Here is a 20,995-nt window from a genome sequence, read left to right on the forward strand (position 1 = left end):
ACTTCTAATTCGTATTTAAAATCGATTCTTAGACAACCTATTTTAATTTAAACAACGTCACAACTAATAATGCGAGCATACGGCGGAAATCTAACGTTTGGTGTCACTATTCATATTGAAAGTAACCTGTAGACTTATTTTCTTTCTATATCATCATAGAATGATGTTTTAAAACCAACATTAACGTTCTTAAGGGCTTATCGTTGGATATCTCGGAACACAGTTAAAGTAATTCAAACGACTTACAAGAGTCGAATACGATATCAATAATATCCAAAAGAGAGAATTAAATACATGATTTTTGCTTCATTATCATGTTGATAAATGGTATTATTCAAACCATAATTGATGAGTAAACTCATGTCATTGGCTAATTAATCACCTTCTACTGTCTCTATAATTGTATATTTGTGGGTTTTTTTATTTTACTTTATTAATATGTAAAAGAGGAAAATATTTTTAAAGGTCTTATCATCGCAATTATATTATCATTATAACTACTGTTTTGTCATTATCACATTAGATTTGGCAAATTATCAAATTACGTTTTCCATACAGTTCGTTAACGAGAATACTTAAGTAATGATAAATGATATTGCTTGCAAACTATACATATAAATATATATATATATCTAAATTTATTAAACTACTCAAGGATGTTTATAGCAATATTTCTCTAGCATATGCCCAAAAATATTTTACTACTATACTAGCAGCTCGTATTATTATTAGAATAGTATATCATGAAATATAACTGAATCCAATTTTAATACATTTATAAGTATAGAGGTAGAAATTCCATAAAAAATGAATTCAGCTTTTTTTGTGATAAACTCCACAAATACTAACCGATGCGGTAGCCTGTTTGTTTTGAATTTCGCGCAAAGCTACTCGAGGGCTATCTGCGCTAGCCGTCCCTAATTTAGCAGTGTAAGACTAGAGTGAAGGCAGCTAGTCAACACCACCAACCGCCAACTCTTGGGCTACTCTTTTACCAACGAATAGTGGGATTGACCGAAACATTACAACGTCCCCACGGCTGAAAGGGCGAGCATGTTTGGTGCGACCGGGATGCGGTAGTTAAAGCGAAAATTCCTTTTTATAAACAAGTGGTAACGCATGTAAAAATACATTAAAGACGTCAGTAAACTAACAAATATATATTGTTTAATTTCTAGAATACTGAAATAATCAAAATTCAAACAAACTGATGTTAATAATAACCAAACACGCAATATTTCAACTATAATTTTATTTAAACTATAGCTGTATTTCAATAGCTCTTCGACCCTCAAAGGCTTTAGTGAACAAAAGAAATTACAAATGAAACACGAATATTTCTGGATCAGTTCAATTACAAATGTTATTGATTTCAATTACTGCAATAATAAACCAAATTGCTATGTAATTGTACGTGTTGTAGACCAGTGAAAAGATTAACATGCCTTCGTTATGTAAAGTCCTACATTTCTTGGATCTATATCATTAAAATCAAATAGATTTTGGTAATAAGTTTACGTTTCCGAAATCTTCCAGTCTCAGGTTAGCACGCGTTCTCTGCTGTTGGGTAACAAATGCGAGCTGATCTGCTTGGCACAATTAGGTTTGAGTGAGCCCTCGAGTCTTAATTACAACACTTTGAATTCAGTGATAATAAATGGTATAAGTAATCATACAATTTATAAATTAATTAACAAAACTTAAGTAATCATTAAAGTAATACCTACTTTGATGGAAGGAATAATCAAGATTCGCTATATTATATCCGAGGTTTAATTCAATATTTTTTTTTATGATCAAACTTTTGGTTTTCATATAAACTTTGAACCTTTTCACATTTAAACTGCACAATGTTAACACAACCTATTTCAATAATAAACAGAAAATTTAATAAATTAACTCACATAGAATCAGAAATAAAATACTATTTTTTATAAATATATGCAGTACGCCAACACAACTATTCTCACTCGTAGTGCTATAACAACTTTTATTAACAATAAAGATAAGCTGCGTAAACAGTTATCTGTTAGTCTACAGTATTAACTCAAATATTTTTAACAATTAAAATTGTATAGAGCACAGAAGTCGTCGTCTTACCTGACCGAAAGTACAGAATTAAAACCAAGCATCAAACTGATACGTGAAGTCTCAAGCACTCGTATGATCATATTATATACGTAGATACATATCCCACAGTCTCAAGCACCTGTATTTTTATATTATATGCATACATATCCCACAGTCTCAAGCACGTTTATGTTTATATTATATATATACATATCCCCATCGCAATGTGGGTCCTACTTTTGTAGTCACCTCCAAAACTCAGGGCACATTTTATATCCCATATTATAATCTGTATTCCAGGGATATTCTTAAGTTATGCAGCGTCTTTAATTTTTATTTGTTGTTGTTTGTTTCAGCTTGGTTTTCTCAGTCTCTCCTTTTGATTTTATTGTACTTCATGGTTTGTGTATTAATTTTATATCATATATATGTGTGTGGGGGGGGTGACTGGCGTGGACAGTGATACTGACATTTAATTCTGGATTATATGTCATTAAGTTTATTTTTATCCTCTATCAGTACGTCACTCATGGTTGACTTTTCCTTTAATGCTGTAATTAAGCTACTTTCTTCTAAAAAACTTCTCCGCTGAAACTTCAGTTTAAGATCAAAGTTTCTACCATTTTTTTTCCTCTAAGAACAGCTATCGTAAATATTGCTTAACACTCAATCTTACTATCACACATAGGAAATTGTTGTTTCTAATAATTCATGGAACAACGACAAAAAATCATTCTCATCAAATAATTGTGCTCCAAAAACAGATATATATCCACCAGTCTTTGACGACCAAAAATGGCATTCTTAGTGAATGAAATGTAAGTTTACCAGTTGAGTTCGCCTGGTGGTACCAAAGACTTTATTCATTTTTCTCTAATTATGTTGCTTAAAGACCATAGTAATTTATTAAACTTGGTTCATCGAAATTGTGTAAGATTAATTAATCTAACTGTTTTTTTGGGAATTAATCAATTTAAATTACATAATATATTTATTTCATTTATTTGTTACTAAATATATTTGAGAATTAATATGTTACAACATTCATTATACTGTGATCGATGTTTTTGGCCTTCCACTATAAAGTTACGACTTCATGGCTTACAAAGAAAAAGGGTTAGTGTTTGATCCAGTAAGTGGTAAACAATTTGTTCTGACCAGACAACTTAAAGAAGGCAAGCGTATAACCGTAGTATTCAAACAGTTTAAATGTTTGAACTTAAACTTTTACCTACTCGTCGGGAAGTTCCGCAGTGGAATCAGATCAGGGTCACTGGACGAGTCTATGTTCTTACTTGTACCCAAGTCCTCGGAAACCGCACTGTACCTGTGTATTAATCAGAGATAATTGACATAATCTTAAACTAGCGTCCGAAAAATAGTAAATGTGTATAAAGTTAACTAATATTTAACCTGTAGTTTGTTTTATCTGAGTCCCTCACATGATATCAGTATTTATTCCACACTACTTTGTTAAACAAAAATATGTAAATGTTTGTATTGTATACACAGTAATCACACACACATAATATATATATACATCCAATACTGATATTCACAAAACACACACATATTTAGAGTCAGTACAGTTTTCAAATATTTAATTCTAAGCTATAAATAATGGATGAGTACAAGCAATAACAATGAGTATCTGATGGATGGAAAGACTATAAAGAGAAGAAACATCTGACGAATTCGATGTCTTAGGGTTTTAATAAGTTGATTATTAAACTAAACTGTATCATTTTGTTACACATCGGTTATATCCTAGGAAAGCTACACTCCTGATTATTGATAACATATTTACTTGTTGACACTGTGATACGTTGTTTGTTACCAACTCATTTGTGTTTGTTTTGTAAATACGTGGCAAAGTTTTACGTCCTAAATTAAAATACAAAATATATGGAAATTGAAATGAAAAACTAACTCGGTGTGAAACGTACAGAACACCAGTGTAGCCGCGTAAGGTTATCCAAATGGTGTTTACACAGACAAACATGCGACACCAAAATTGACAATGAAATAATAAGTAATTGACAGCAAATAGTAAAAAGACTGAGGTTATATAACAACAAGAACACCTGAGTTCTGGAGTAATGGGCATCGAAAAAAAAAGGCCACAGTATTGATTGGTAAGATAACAAATGTAATAAGATATCACCTTCCTTATCTTCACTCATATGTGTTTGCAAACCGTACAAAAGAAAACCCTGAAGTTTCAATTTATTCTAATGATTAAAAAGTGTATATGGACTTATCGGAATATTTTTAAAGGAAAAGTCCAGAAAGTCTTTTGGGAAACTTGTGTTCTAAAAACGAAAATGCCATACAGTTTAGAGGTCGTTTTGTTTATTTTTATGTAAAAAAACCAACAAAAAAGCATATCGTTCAACAGTGTGTATACTATAAAGTGAATAGATTTTTAGACCAGTAGTGCTAGTTTTTGGAGAGCCTTGATAGCCACTTCTGTTCAATTTAGCCTTAAGTGACTATTACACTAACATCTGTAACCGCATTCTCGCCCATAACTAGAAGGAAACACCCCCCTACCCATGTTTAGAATTCCGTGAGCATTAGGAATTTCATGAATGTTATCGTGTCCCGAGAACCGTAATAAAATGTCATTTCTTATAACACTGCTATGGAAAGTCTTGAGAGGACATAAAAATGAATTATTCAAAAGAAGTAGAAAGTGCTACGTTAGAGCTACAACAAAAACACTATTATTGGTACACGTACTTATCTTCTACGGTGCCTTCAGAAACATCACCTGCAAGATGAAATAAAATAATCATTCTATGAAACTGGCAACTTTCACTACACATAACTTCATTACATCGTTTTTGTGTTTTAATATAAAGTTTATTTTATTCTACATTAATTAATTTATTAACTGATTTTACAATTTCTGCATTATCTTTTAATCTGTATCACATTTATTTACTAGTCTATCAGGCAATCAGCTGACTTTTGTGACTCGTGTAAGGTGATCCAGAAACTTTTGTACTTCCTTTGAGGTAACCTGGTGAGGGGGTGTATAATGTGACGGTCAATCCTACTATTCGTTGGTAAAGAGTAGCCCAAGAGTTGGCGGTGGGTGGTGATGACTAGCTGCCTTCCCTCTAGTCTTACACTGCTAAATTAGGGACGGCTAGCACAGATAGCCCTCGTATAGCTTTGTGCGAAATTTCCAAACAAACGCATGGTAACCTGGTGAATTTTGTAATTTCTGTAAAAAACGTTTTTCTTCCTTCTAATTATTATTACCATCACATCATAGATTTAGAATCTCTCTGTATCCTTTTTCTTCAGCATTCTCTTTAACATTTTTATCCACTTTTGTTCAGTGCTAAACCTACTTGTGTTATTTAATTACCTGTTGTGCTCTACGTTATTACCAGCTGGTCTCCCTTCAATTACGTTATTATCTTAGCCTTGTTCAACTGGCATTTCTTGGTTGGGCAGCGGAAGTTTTACGAACTTACAACGTTAAAACATGGGGTTTTATTCTCTGCGGTGAACACATGAAATAGCCTAATGTGGCTTTGCTCTAAAACTAATATACCTTCTTAACTAAAACTTTGTCTATTCCTGAATCATCTTACTGTTCCTTTTTCCCAGGCCCGGCATGGCCAGATGGTTAAGGCACTCGATTCGTAATTTGCGGGTTCGAATCCCCGTCACACCAAACATTCCCGCCCTTTCAGCCGTGGGGCGTTATGACGTTACGGCCAATACCACTATTCGTTGGTAAAAAAGTAATCCAAGAGTTGGCGGTGGGTGGTGATGACTAGCTGCCTTCCCTCTAGTCTTACACTGCTATATTAGGGACGGCTAGCGCAGATAGCCCTCATGTAGCTTTACGCGAAATTCAAAAACAAACCGAACCAATCGTTTTCTCAAAACCAACACATGAACACATTTTGATTTTTTTTTTATTTGTTTAACTTTTCTTGTGCACCATATTACTTTTTAGTTGTCTTCCTCTAATTCGCTATTGATATTAACACTTTTATCCTATCTACTCACTACTGATATTAACACTTTTTATCCTATGTACTCACTACTGATATTAACACTTTTTATCCTATCTACTCACTACTGAAATTAACACTTTTTATCCTATCTACTCACTACTGATATTAACACTTTTTATCCTATCTACTTGCTATTGATATTAAAACTTTTTATCCTATATACTCCCTATTGATATTAAAACTTTTTATCCTATCTACTCACTACTGATATTAACACTTTTTATCCTATCTACTCGCTATTGATATTAAACCTTTTAATCCTATCTACTCCCTATTGATATTAACACTTTTATCCTATCTACTCACTACTGATATTAACACTTTTTATCCTATCTACTCACTACTAATATTAAAACTTTTTATCCTATCTACTCACAACTGATATTAAAACTTTTTTATTCTTTCTCTGTGTATTATTGTAACATTCAGAATAATTCTTTAATTTAAAATGCCTTTCTTTCTATAATTTTGTTTATGATCTTTTCTTTTCGTTTAATGAATATAACGACCAAGAAAAGATATGAAACAACTAAACAACTAGCGGCAGTGACCAGTTGATGAGGTTATAATTAAGACTCATTCTTATTATAGTTGATGTTTTCGTTAACTGTTTGAACAAAAATTTATGCTTTCACTTTTACAAACTTAACGTGTTTCATTTAACTTGAAACTTAACATATTTATTTCCCAAATGTTTCATTGTTCTTAGCCGAGCTTATAATAAATTATAAACAACCTGAGCTGAACAAGTTCCAGTCCTCCCATTTCTGGGGTCTCTGTATATTCAAGCGAATATAATTAAGAAAGATGGCCCTATATGAACACCATTAATCTAAAACTTAACAACGCTTGCAATCTTTGAATGATTTTTCACAACAAAATTCCATAAAACCTCGACTATCAAATCAAGTCAGCAAAATCTTTATAAGAAAGACGTAGTCTTAACGGCTCATGAACGTAAAGCATCAGGCCTTGTTGCGTTAACTTAATATTCAATTTTTAAAACAAATTTACACGTTCTAAACCTCGGAAAGCTAGTTGGAAAGTAGGGAAAAAAACAACTAAAAATCTTACATGTTATTAACTGTACAAGATGATAATAAATAAGAAAATCCTGTTACTTGCGTACAAAGAAACAGCAATTATGATTAACATGCTACTATGAAATTCTATACGATAAAATTCATTAAGCGCATGCCTGTAAGTCTTTGCTAATGAGGAACGATCAGTATCAACATGATCAAGGCAAAAACTAGATTAAATAACCCGAATATGAGTAATTTAAAGAAAATTGCATTAGGCAGACTATTTTACTTCATATTAACACTGTAATTATTAAAATGTAGAAGAGACTAAATTACGAGACTAAAAATTTTGCAAACTTAGAAAGTTTTGAATAAAACTCGACGCATCCGCGGCATAGACTTTTCTTAACCTATTTAGTAAGTTTTCTTTGTTATTAGATTAAAATCTAAGTTAATAAAAAACAATGAATCGATTCCATTTTGTGTTTAACATTTTGTGCTATAACTTCTGTTTCTTATCATTTTTGACCATTTACACTTCCTCTTACGTCAATAAAATTTAAATACATCCGCATTTAAGACAAATGGCGCGTCCCGTTCTATAACGGATAAATACGCTGCAAAAGTTTTTACGAGTAAAACTAAGGATACAAATAAGTAGAATTAACGTTAATTATTGGAAGTAATGAAACTTGTTGAATATCATTAGTAGATACTTATCAACTGTAAAATTACTGAAACGATCGCAATGTCAGTTTCAAGTGTACTTTTATCAGATTAAAAAAAACAATTATCATTTATTGCACATGCGCCATGTGATTGATTAGCCGTGCAAAAAAAAAAAAAAACCTTTACATGACACTATGATTACACTAATTGGTAGAATCAGGTAGGTCAATTATTCGTAGCATGGGAAAAATACCAAAAGAGATGGAAGATGCAGTTCTCGACTTTGACCTCGAAGGCTACTTAAAGTCACAAAGGTCAAATTGAGGCAAAGTGAATGTTTTCTATATTTCAGTTAGATCTACAACTATTTCACTATATCTTCAAGGCACACTAGCTTTATCAGAGTGATATGCCACGTGCTATAAAATAGTAGAAGTTTAATTGTATAGTACGATTGAGTACTTGCCCGGCTTGGCCAGGTGGATAAGGCATTCGACTCGTATTTCGAGGGGCGCGGGTTCGAATCCCTGTCACACCAAACATGCTCGCCCTTTCAGCCGTGTGGGTGTTATAATGCTACGGTCAGTACCACTATTCGTTAGTAAAAGAGTATCCCAAGAGTTGGCGGTGGGTGGTGATGACTAGCTGCCTTCCCTCTAGTTTTATACTGCTAAATTAGAGACGGCTAGCGCAGATAGCCCTCGTGTAGCTTTGCGCGAAATTTAAAACAAAACAAAACAAAACCTACACAATTGAACATACGAATGAGTTGTTTCAAACACTTGCGACGCGGCAGTATAGATTTGTATATGTTCTTCGGTGACAACCTTCTTCAACTGTATTTATATGTCCAGCTATGGAGGAGTCTATTATCTTATTTTCATAGTACCTGCCCCCCAATCTTTTTCCTGCTTTCGAGCTACAAAATTGACAACACTTAAGTCGTATATATGCGTTTCTGTGTGAAATCTTTTACGGATAACGAAATAAGGATGAAATGGTAAACGTGCCACAAGCGAATGGAAATATTAGAATTCTTTTTTCAAAGGTTTGATGTTCGTTGATAAAACTGATTGAGTGAAATTCTAGAATTTGTTCACGGTGGTCGTCTGTCATTTTCATGTGCCATAATTGGATGTGGTCCAACACCAAATTACTTCCGTAGTCAGTAAATATCTTGCAAACATATATAGGAAGTGAAAATATACCAGCTTCTGCAGTCAGTTTGTTGTCGTTGTTTTAATAAGGCTATACCCACCCATAGGACTATCTGTGCTCTGCTCACCACGGGTATCAAAACCCGGTTTCTAGCAGTATAAGTCCTCAGATATACCTCTGTGTCACTGGCGGCGAAGTCAGTTTTTATCATGACAATAAATGTTAGGAAAGCCTTCTTCCACCTCTTAGGATGATTGAAACTCTCCTTGTAAGCTAAATTTGCCATAAAGGAGTCTTCAGCGAAGTTGAAAGGTTTGTATGTTCCCTGATCATCACTCCTGAAGCAGCAATTAATGACGCTTTTAGATGTTTGCTAAAACCAATAAGGGTCTGAAGATGTTATCCCGAGCAAGAAATATCATGAAACTCTTCAAATTTGCCAGACAAAGATGTGGCTACAGGAATGACTGCCGACATATCTGCCTGGAAGATAAATTACTTAGCTGCAACTTAACTGGACAAAAGTGTCCACTGTCCTAGACAACTGTTCAGAACTAGTGACCAAAGGGCGCAAGTAAAAGTGTTAATACAGCTAGATGCACCTGTTTTAGAAATGACTTTGAGTGGCACCTCTGCTTGCAGCTGGGATAAGCCTAATGGATGTAATCTAGCAAGTCCATGGCCTCCATACAGTTACCTTTACCCAGCCAACCAACAGACCTTCTTACTAATATCCAGTTGGCTAATAGACCTCCATACACGGACTCTAAGATAAAACTTCTAACACATGAATTACAGGGTAATGAATTCAACTTGTATAACAATGCTGTGATATTTATTTGCAGTGTTTTTTTGATAATTTTGACATATGAGTCGCGAAGTTTGGAGATAGTTGTACGGCTAAGGGATCCTTACAGAAGTAAGGGAGCATAGTGAAAATATATATACGTAGAATAACAAGACAAATGTGAAGACTTACACAATATCGAGTAATCGTCGTCACGAATTAAACATTAATAACATGTAACATAGTTTTGTTTAGAAAATAACAGGTTTGGGTATTGAAAACTTTATTATAAATGTACGACAAGATTTATCAGAATACATCAACACAATGAACAACATCCTTTGAGACAATAAGAAATGTAAGTCCATCTTAAACAATCCAACAAAACCCCGTTATAAATGAAGTAAGAAAAGTTGATTACTAACAATCTTTATTTTTATTTAAGGTGCTCTGACTCACGCGCACCACAACTCTATAACGTTTGCAAACCACACAAACTAAAATCCCCAGTGCGACCTACACAATTCACTTATGACTCCTTTAACTATAATCTCGGTAAATGCATATCCTGGGTCCTCATTTCAAGGTTTCTTAAAGATGTTTTTAACTTCAGAATAAAAAATCCAAAGCCTTAATAGCGAATTTTGATGTTGTATCACTTTTTACCGAAGTTACAGTCAAAGAAGACTATAATGTTACACTTGATTTCTACAGTAATGACCCCAAGTTATTTAACTCACATCCTGTGATGTTACACTTTATTTCTACAGTAATAATTCCTAGTTGTTTAATTCACATACTCAACAAATTTTTCGTTTCCTTTCTAGAATTCACAACAACAAAACTTTCTTCCAATAGGCAAAACTATATTGCATGTTTTCGCCAACATATTTTTAATCGATTTGCTAACATTTGTCATACAATCCACAATGTACCCATTTACTGGCACGAATATGTCGACGACACCTTCGCCGGACACTTCTATGGAACACATAAACACGTTTTATGAACACATAAATTCCATTCACTCTAACATTCAACCCACCTTTGAATACGAGAAAACGCAAACAGTTGTCTTTTCTTAACCTCAACATTATCAGATCCGACGCATATTTCAAAACCAAAATTCACCGACAAATCACTCACAATTCCAACTATTAATCCAAACAAAAAAGTTTTATGCTAAACAATCTTCTACACACAGCTCAAGACTTTGTTCAGTTGAGTATACAGATGAATAACTGAACATTATAAAACCTTCCTTCATTCACAAACAATTGTCGAAATAATTTCCACACAACCACTAGAACAAAAAAAAAACACAAAATTCAACTCACAAACAAAGCTGACATTAACACACCAAACAACAACACAACATTACACTCCAGTTTACCATTAATCCCTGAAATCAGCTCAAAGATAAAACTTGAAGAAAACTAAACATCAAACATAAAATTCCTAGCGACACACAGTTCCAGAATCATTTGTAAAATAAGACGCAATAACTGTCCAGAATTTTACATCGGTGAAACAAGTACGATACTGAAAACCAGACTGACTAAACATAATAGAAAACCCTCCCATATTTACCTTCGTTGTAACTCAATAAAACACAGTACGTCCATACGAAACACTGTAATTTTAAAAAATAACCTAACATCAATAAATGCAAAATAGAAAAGTATCTTAATTAAAGAAAGCAGCTCCACCCTAAATAAACACCCATGGGCCAAGATATTTATATTAGATTGTGAAGCAATGTTCTATTCTACAAACATATATTCTATATACTCATGTATCTTTGTAAACTGATTGTACCTGAGAGTGACAAATTATTGTCCAAACGTCATAGCTTCCATAACAAAGTTCTTCATTACCCGCTCAAGCAGCCTCAAACCTTTTATTTTCTTAAAATTGTGTTTCTGGTTATCAAGATAGAAGAAAGCTATGCATTCCTTTTCAATTTAAAAGCTGTATATATTCATTAAAAACCAGTTTCTATAGGTCATTGTGAACTTAAAATAATATAAAATTATCACTTTATAAGTTCCGAGAATATTAAAAGACATAATTATTGATTAATTATATAAAATTACCAGTTCCAGTGGCCTGGCATAGCCAAGCGCGTAGGGCGTGCGACTAGTAATCCGAGGGTCGCGGGTTCGCGCCGCGTTCGCGCCAAACATGCTCTCCTTCCCAGCCGTGGGGGCGTTATAATGTTACGGCTAATCCCACTATGCGTTGGTAAAAGAGTAGCTCAAGAGTTGGCTGTAGGTGGTGATAACTAGCTGCCTTTCCTGCTAAATTAGAGACGGCTCGGTGCAGTGGGCTAACAACCTACTCACTTAAATACTTGTTGAAGAATCCGCAAGCGATTGCGGCCCGATGTTCCTAGACGGAATCTAATGGTGATAACTAACTAAACTGACCAGTTCCAGTAATGAATGGAAAAATTACTACATAACAATAACATTGCATTTTTAGCTTTGATTTGTTCAACTCAGCGGCAGACACCTTTTTTTTCCGCTTTCAAAACTAAGATAAAATATTTACAGCACTGTGAACAAGCTAAAAACCATAGCATAAAATACCAAAAGGTTGTCACGTTTTAAAGTTTTGTTTTTTCTTCCTCTCTTTTTCGGTAACATACAAATCTTTACAGTATTGTAGACAAGTAAAAGATGAAAAACATCGTATTTATTGCTTTGTTTGTTGTTAAGTACAAAGCTTAAGTACAATAGGCTATCTTTTCCTATGTCCATCACTAGTATCTAAAACCGGTTTTTAGTGGTATGAGCCCTCAGACTTAACACTGATCCACTGTGGTAAAAAAATACTCTATTTTCAGTCTCTTTTTTTTTACAGTTGTATTATTTTTTTTTACTTATAAACCAAAACAGCCGAAAAATCAGATACAGTGAAACATTCAGATGATGTTAGATGTCTCGTATCCTAATATGGAACTATTTGTCAGATGAATATTTTACTGGTTACTCAACGTAAATTATTTAAAGATATACACCAACTATATTTGCAAAATGCCCTTTAAATTGCTATCCTATATATACATATCCGTAACTTAAACATTCTAAACCACCTGCGTTGTTAAGTGTACTTACAAGTTACAATTAATTTTAGCTGTTTGTTAGAAAAAAATGTTTAACACTTTCTGTAATATTAGCCGAACTTAAAACGACAGATTTTTAAATGCAATATCTCATTAATGCTCTAGTGTCAGAGTCGTAGGAAAAACTCGTTAAAACAAGGATAGTATGGAGTCGTTTCAATTAAACTATGTTTCACTTAATATTTTCATCTGTCATGCTTTATTCTAGAGATTAGTAGTAAGTTCGCTGAATATTTCACAGATTCCTTATCTCGAGTAAACGTGTTGTTACTGTAGAAACGCGCTCCGCCCTTTAGAGTATTCAGAATAGTGACGAAGGAATCCCACTATTTAGTTAGACAAGAGTAGCTCGAGACTTGGCAGACAGTGTACTTGACTAGCTTCCTTCTCTCACGTTCCGTCTTACCAAACATGCTCGTCCTTTCAGCTGTGGGAGCATGCAAATGATACAATCAATCCCACTATTCGCTGGTGAAAGAGTAGCCCAAGAGTTGCCAGTGGGTGGTGATGACTAGTTGCCTTCCCTCTAGTCTTTCACTGCTAAATCAGATAATCCTCGTGTAACTTTGCGTGAAATTGAAAAACCAAACTTTACTAAACTCAACAAGTTTATAATTAATGACGACTATGTAGAGATAGCTCTATGTAAAGCTTTGCATGAAAATTCCAACATAAGTTTCCAATAATAAGTTCTAGAAACTTATTACCTGCTGCTGGTTCACATTACTTAAGGTGGCAAAACGTTTTACCGCTACTATTGAATATCCACGAGTTGTTCTATTCTAATTGTTAAGCCTACGCAATCTTTCGCCTTTAACTATTGTGTTCATTCCAACCGTTTTACTCCTACAGTTAACTTTTCACAAACTACATTATTCCCACGTGCATCGAGCAAGCAGACTTTTCATCTTTATTTCTATAGCTGTACGTTTGTTCAAGTTATTGTATTTCTCATATTTCATAATGCATTAACACAATTCGTTATTACATCTTCATAAGTTACTTCATTCGTCCTGTTCACAATGAACAAGTTAACTTTATTTTCACCTTAAAATTTTCTTATTTTTATCCGGTTTATTTCGTTTTTTATGCTAACAAAGCTAGTGAATTCATTCAATGAAACATGACTAATTACTTTTCACTAGAAACTATTGTTTAGTCAACTTTTTTAAATTTACTTAAGATTTTCATGTGTGAAGAGCGTGTATTTTGATCAATTTATCTACTTCTTAAATTTCATCTACGAAACAAACAACTGAGTTATTCCTCATTTTCTAAACAGGAAATATAAATTGTCACATTAAAACAAAACCAAAGCTAAACGGATGACGTAACTAGATTTGAAAGTCATTGGCTAATTGTTTACTTTGCCACGTTGAAGTGAGGATTGTATAAAATTATGACTGAACTTGTTTTGGCTTTCGTGCAAAGCCACACTAGGGCTATCTGCACGAGTCATACCTAATTTAGCAGGAAAGGATTAGAGCGAAGGAAGCTAGTTATCACCACCCACCTCCAACTCTTGGATTAATTTTCTACCAACGAATAGTGGTATTCTACGTCGCGTTGTTACGCCCCAATGGCTGAAAAGACGAGCATGTTTGGTGGGAAGGGGATTCGAACCTATGACCTAGATTGAACTAAAAATTTAGTTTGTGGCCAACTTTGGAATAAAACAAAAGCCTGGAAATAAATTTATGTTTAACATATTTCTTGCAGACAAGATGAGCCTAAATTTAACATTATTAGGAAAGAGCACAATACAATCCATAATCTGTGTTTTAATGATGATAAGATTTTTTGTTACTAAACAAAATCATGAAAAACTGTTAATTCTTACCTTTTCGCTTTCTTCTCTCTCCCCTTTCATCCGTATCAATAATACAATAATCAAAGCAAGAAGAACTAAAGCTGCCACAACCCCCACCAGTATGCCTAGATGAGGCTTCAAAGTGGTTGGGTAATCTGTTAGCACAAAGACTGCTGTTTATGTTTATTATATGATGATTACTTAGTACAGTACTAATATTTATTTTTAAAAAGTACAAATACAATGAAAATATTTTCCTCCTACTTTAACAGTGACTGTTTTATGGAACTTCAAAACATAAAATACATTGGCAGATTTATATAGAACCTGTGCATTGAATCGTTTTTGGTGTTTTACATACTGGAAATATTATTACTTTGAAACAATAAATTCTAACTGGATAAGTGCAGAGTGTGATTTGGTAAAATTACTTATAATGTATTACTCGCGTGTTCACAATTTAGCTGCCATTGAAAGAATGTTAAGAGTTCGTCATATGACTTATCTATATTTTATCGTATGTGATATGAGACAGTTTATGCTTCCAGTAAAAAAAAATATGAATATACACGATCCGCTTTTTTTTTACACAACTGATTTACCCAGTCAGTGTAAAAAAAAAGATATTTATACACTAGCTGTGAAATATTACACCTGTAAAAATATACAACGAACTTAACGCCCAGTCAGTGTAGAAAACCAAAAACAGGCATTCACACACCAGCTATAATATACCATACGCGAAAAAAATACACAACGAACTTAACATCCAGTCAGTGTAAAAAAGAGAAAAAAATATATTTAAGAAAATTATATTAACATTATTAAAAAAAAACTTCAGGAAAAGTAAAAGAGTAATATGAGAATAAAAACTTAATTTTACAATTATTGTTAAACTGATACTGGTTAGAACTTCGAAAACTTTACAGCTTTGCTAAACAAGAACGACAAAAAATTATATCTTGAAAATATCGAGCTTGACGCAGATGAACTGAGAAGTATCATATTAAGATATTTGTTTCTTTGCGAGAAAGAACTTCATTAGAAACAGAAACCTAACTAAAATGAACAACAATTTGTAAACAGGAAAGCAGAATAAGTTTGGTGTCAATAAAATGTAATATTCTGTGAATATTTAAACAGAGTTTTTTTTTAAACCAGCGTTTGTTACTTAATACCAGAAATCGGTTATCTGCGATGTGTCTACGATGGGAATTTCAACCTCTGAATTATAATTCACCATGCTTACCACGGAGTGTCAGAGAACAGGAAACAAAAGGGAAGAAGAACAGTTGTATTGCTAATAAGGACACATAAGCACAAGATTGCTATTTTACCTAAAGCGAAATCATTGAAAGTCTTATAAAAATTAAAATATAAAAAAACGAAACGTCTAAGAAATTACCTTTCTCCGGAGAATTAATTACTAAAATAAAATTTTCTGTAAATTAACGACTACTTTAAGACTAATGACAGTCAATAAATATATAATTAACGACTACTTTAAGACTAATGACACTCAACAATTATATAATTAACGACTACTTTAAGACTAATGACAGTCAATAATAAAAACTTGTAAAATATTTAAAGTTCATGATGCGTATTTTTTACTTCATGTAAAAACCAAATTATGAAATGAAACGCACTATGCCCTTAGTAAGAATTCGCTGTGACACGTATTTTATTTTCTCACACTACACTTGAAACGGTCTAAAAGAGAAATCATGCACTTTGCTTAGTAACAACGGTAATAGTTTTATTTCTTAGAATTTAACTCTCAAGTTAGTTTAACCTGCTCATAAACTTCCATTGATTTGTTTCGAGTGAAACTTTTATTTACCAAAAAAAAAAAAAAGGATACAACTTTCCAAGTATTCTACATGCTCGTGTAACGACGTGACAGGGCGAGACAAGTTCCAAATTCTAGAACGAAACTAGGTAACAAATGGTAACACTTATAAAAAAAACTATAAGGACAAAGATACTGTCACGACTTCTGTTCGACAGCGAGTTCCAGATTTCAGATGCATGTGCTAAAGCGAAACGAACTGACGAAAGGACCGAACGTTTAAGCACGTGAATCGTGCTTGTTGAGTTCGATAATAATAATAAAAAAAACTGAATGCAAAAACATTGCAGTAGATATTAAAAGTCGACTAAGGATTAACATACAGCTTTTCCCGATATATAGCATGAAATAAAGTAAATGCATGACTGCTACTTTGATAGATTAAAATGGTAAATCTTATTTCAGTTTATCGTTTTACTGCAGTGTTTCAACTTTACAGAATTTGGGGCCAACAGTTTTTCTTACATGTTATCAGAAACAGCTTTTATTATACGTTTTGCTGCTCTGCAAAACAAACGTATTGCTAAAGTTTCTAGTAAACTTTCATTTTATCAGACTTGTCTGTGCCTTACACCGAATTGTTTGTACTTGGAACTGTAATTAGGATAGTTTCATGTTTTTCGTCTTTAATTACCTGCCATGGCGTGAACCTCATACTTACTGTCTAATTAATTGATTTTATCAGAGAATGGAGTGCTTTATATTTAAATTATAGTCAATATTTGAAAATAAAATCATGACAAAGACGTTTGATTTCTCCATCTGAAATCTTTCACATCCATTGCCTATCTGCTAGGACCAGATCTGCATGTTATATATAAATGAATGTACAATTCTACATGTGGGTATCCCGATTATTTATTGCTTTATTTTGATCGTTATTCTAATCCAAAGAAAAACTTATATACATACACACACTACATTTATTTGCAAACTCACCTAAATGCCATCTAGCAGAGATCTGGGTTTGGGCACTTATAGCAACAGCAGGACTCCTGCCCTTAGCGTTAAAAGAATAAACGAGTATAACAAAGGATTTCCCAGGTGTTAGCCCAGAAAGCTTAAAAACTGGTTCAATAATTCTGCTGACATTAGCTTGGAGCTCCTTGTTCTCGAGCAGATAGGCCTCCAGGTAGAATCGTTGTTCCAGACCCCCGTCGTCTCCAGGTCGACACTCCACATTCAAAGTATCACTACTGTAGTTGGAAATAGTGCAATTATGAACTTGTTCTGGTGCTCCTGTAATGGAAAGAAATTAAGGTGAAATGGGATGCTTAGCGAGGCTTATTTTTGATATATTGTAAATAAGCTAACGACTGAGAAAATTATTAAAGTGTACACGTGTATTTATATGAGAAGAATACAATAATCTGACCACGATGCAGCATTTTGTCAAATAATTTTGTTTCTGTAAAAGGCAACGATTGTTTTGCATTTCTAGATAGTGATGCAAAACATTTCTAGATAGTGATGTAAAATGCTTAAGTTGGCAAATCATCTTGGTTTCCAGCAAAAGTGGCAACAAGCTTGCGTTTTTACTCAGACCATTCTGTATTGTATGTACATGGATGAGCCTTAAATGAAATCAATCATAATAAATTTTATCAGTTCCACACAACCTACCAACAAGTAAATAGGTCCCCCAGCAGAATGAATGCCGTTTTATCAAATAAATATGAAACGTATATAAGTTTGTCATTAATATTGAGTATATCTACGCTTTGCAATACTTTATGCAGAAACAGCTGAACATCGTGTTTACAGTATACGAAATGTTGGTCTATGAGGTTGCATCTCAGTGGTGGTGAAAGACTTGGTTGAGATAATCCCTATAAACTGTTTTCAGGGAACGAACGATCAGTCATAAACCGCAAATGTTCCATAAAGTTTCTATTCGTCGATTGGCCACGAGAAAGTAGTAGAGACCTCCTGAAATGCATCATTTTGTGACATGGACTGAAATAGTACGGTCCCTATCTTGCATGAAAGCACTGCTATGTCCGATTTGTGATGTATCGAACACCATTGAATGTCCCCTCGTATATCACTAACTGTTTCCGCCAAGTTGCCCAAATAGCACTTCACACCCTAACAAAATATATTGCAGTATTTTATCGTAGCTTTTAGTTGGTTCAGCAAAATATATTGGAGTGATAGCCGTCAAACTATGGGGATTTTAATCTATGTGCAAACGTAGTTTTATCAGAAATAAAATGTTCCAAAAGGTAGGAATATATGATATCGTGTGTGTGCCCCACTACTATTGACGTGGAGTGGGTTCCATCTAGTCACTATGTCACAGTAGCCTATGCTAAAAGCTAACATCTGATGGGAATGGATCACACTTGCACCTATCCTACAACAGTAACATCCATTTAACATGGATCGTTCTTCATACTTTTCTTCACGGATCCAAGTGTGTTTTCTATTAGTTTGGGAATCCGTTGTTTTCCCATGCCACTTTAGACTACACTAAAAAGATAACTTCTTATGGCAGCGGCTCACACTTGCACCTACCCTGCAACAGGAAATACAACAATTCTCGAACACCCCATTTGGAAGTAGTGTATCAAACCGTTGTTCACCCCTTTCTCAAACTGAATCCTTGCCATAATTTTAAGATTTAAGGACGGTTTTGATATTCAGGAACCTAGTTATACACAGATTTATTTATATCGTCTTTATGTAATGATATAAACATCTGATGATTTACAGAAACATGAAATTAAAGAGTTAAAATATAGTTAATAAACACTATCCAACATGCATGCAGACGGAATACAACCTAGTTTGATTTGTGTAAGACGTGCATACATTCTTCCTGTTATGAATACAACCTAGTTTGGTTTGTGTAAGACGTGCATACATTCTTTCTGTTATGAATACAACCTAGTTTGGTTTGTGTATGACGTACATACATTCTTCCTGTTATGAATACAACCTAGTTTGGTTTGTGTAAGACGTACAACCTAGTTTGGTTTGTGTAAGACGTACATACATTCTTCCTGTAATGTCACAAGGTAGTCAAATTTGCAGTTAATACCAATCTTAGTGAGACTAAATAAGGACGATATTTGGTTTAAAAAAATGTGTTCAGCAGGTTAATAACATTGAGATTTATAAACAACAAAAACAGGTTTCAAAACCGAGCAGTATTCATTTCCACCATGTAATTTGATACAACTGAAGAATTAATTGTTTTTTAAGTTGTTTCACAGATGCATGAGTGACTTTATAAAGTTACGAGTCTTCCCTTTCTGAATTCTCTCCAACAAAAAATTTGATGTAGTACTGTTAAGCTAGAGATTTGGTTCTCTCTTCTCTCAGCCAATGAATATCATTCTAAATAACACACCTTCGTATCATATAATTTTTTATTCCTTTCAAAGTTTGCTAAAAAATAAGAGATTAATATGCTTTAGTTAATTCAATGTACGCTTTCAATACGACACAAAAATCAGTTTAAAAAAATAAATCTAATATATGTGTGAGTGGCTGTTCCTATACAATTCAAAAATCAATAATATCACATGAATTTTTGCAGAGTTTAGCACAAGACTTTTGCTTGAAATTTTTATTTTCAACCACGTGACATATGAAACTGAATTTATATGAAATATTTTAGGACTTCTGAATGAAATGCACTTATAAACTTTAAGAAATCGTATTTCATTAAAAATTTAATGTTATACTCTTTTAAAATCTTCTAGCTTTACCTGAATTTTAGAACTTTAAATACAATATTTAATCATATGTTGTGACTCACCTAGTGATCAGTAACTTATTAACAAAAATACTTTTCGAATACACAAAAACAAATAATTTTAAGAAATTATTTAAAGTGGGTATATTTTGGTTACTTCATGTATTATATACCATAAAAATAACTTGAGTTTCCCAGTTATTGTTAATAGTCATTTTTTGCATAAATTTATAAAATAATATAAGATAATATTTCATTAAGTTTTAATAAACTGATTACATTAAATCTTCAATTATTCTCATAATTATGCTTGAGAACGAATTTTAGATTTCTTTAACACAATTTAATGAGGCCTAACATGGCTAGATGATTAAAGTATCATACACGTAATCTGAGAGTCACGGGTTCAAATTCCCGTCGCACCAAACACGCTCGCCCTTTCAGCCGTGGTAGCGTTACAATGTGACAGGCAATCCCATTATTTGTTGGTAAAAGAGTAACCCAAGAGTTGGCGGTGGGTGATGATTACTAACTGCCTTCCCTCTAATTCTTATACTGCAAGCTCAGATAACCCTCGTGTGGCTTTGCGCGAAATTCAAAACAAACCAAAATTTAGTGTTCGTGATGACGAGAAAACCCACTTGTAGAGATAATTATATATTTAAAAACGGCTGGTATGGATGGAGAAAGCACTATGTAGAGGAGCGAACAACGTTTCGACCTTCTTCGGTCATCGTCAGGTTTGTTCGCTCCT

The 20,995-nt window shown here is 33.5% G+C and overlaps 1 protein-coding gene across 1 annotated transcript in view; it reads right to left on the minus strand.

Moving 5' to 3' along the window:
- The window catches only part of LOC143238861 (protein turtle-like), a 103,253-nt gene that overhangs the window by 12,794 nt on the left and 69,464 nt on the right, over positions 1-20,995 (minus strand). The window contains exons 9-12 of the mRNA XM_076479443.1: positions 17,478-17,777; positions 14,718-14,841; positions 4,813-4,845; positions 3,306-3,397 (exon numbers count right to left, since the gene is read on the minus strand). Coding sequence (XP_076335558.1) covers positions 3,306-3,397; positions 4,813-4,845; positions 14,718-14,841; positions 17,478-17,777 — 549 coding nt within the window. The remainder of the gene's footprint in view (positions 1-3,305; positions 3,398-4,812; positions 4,846-14,717; positions 14,842-17,477; positions 17,778-20,995) is intronic.

The sequence above is a fragment of the Tachypleus tridentatus genome, chromosome 13 (genome assembly GCF_004210375.1).
Source record: "Tachypleus tridentatus isolate NWPU-2018 chromosome 13, ASM421037v1, whole genome shotgun sequence".
Classification (NCBI taxonomy): domain Eukaryota; kingdom Metazoa; phylum Arthropoda; class Merostomata; order Xiphosura; family Limulidae; genus Tachypleus; species Tachypleus tridentatus.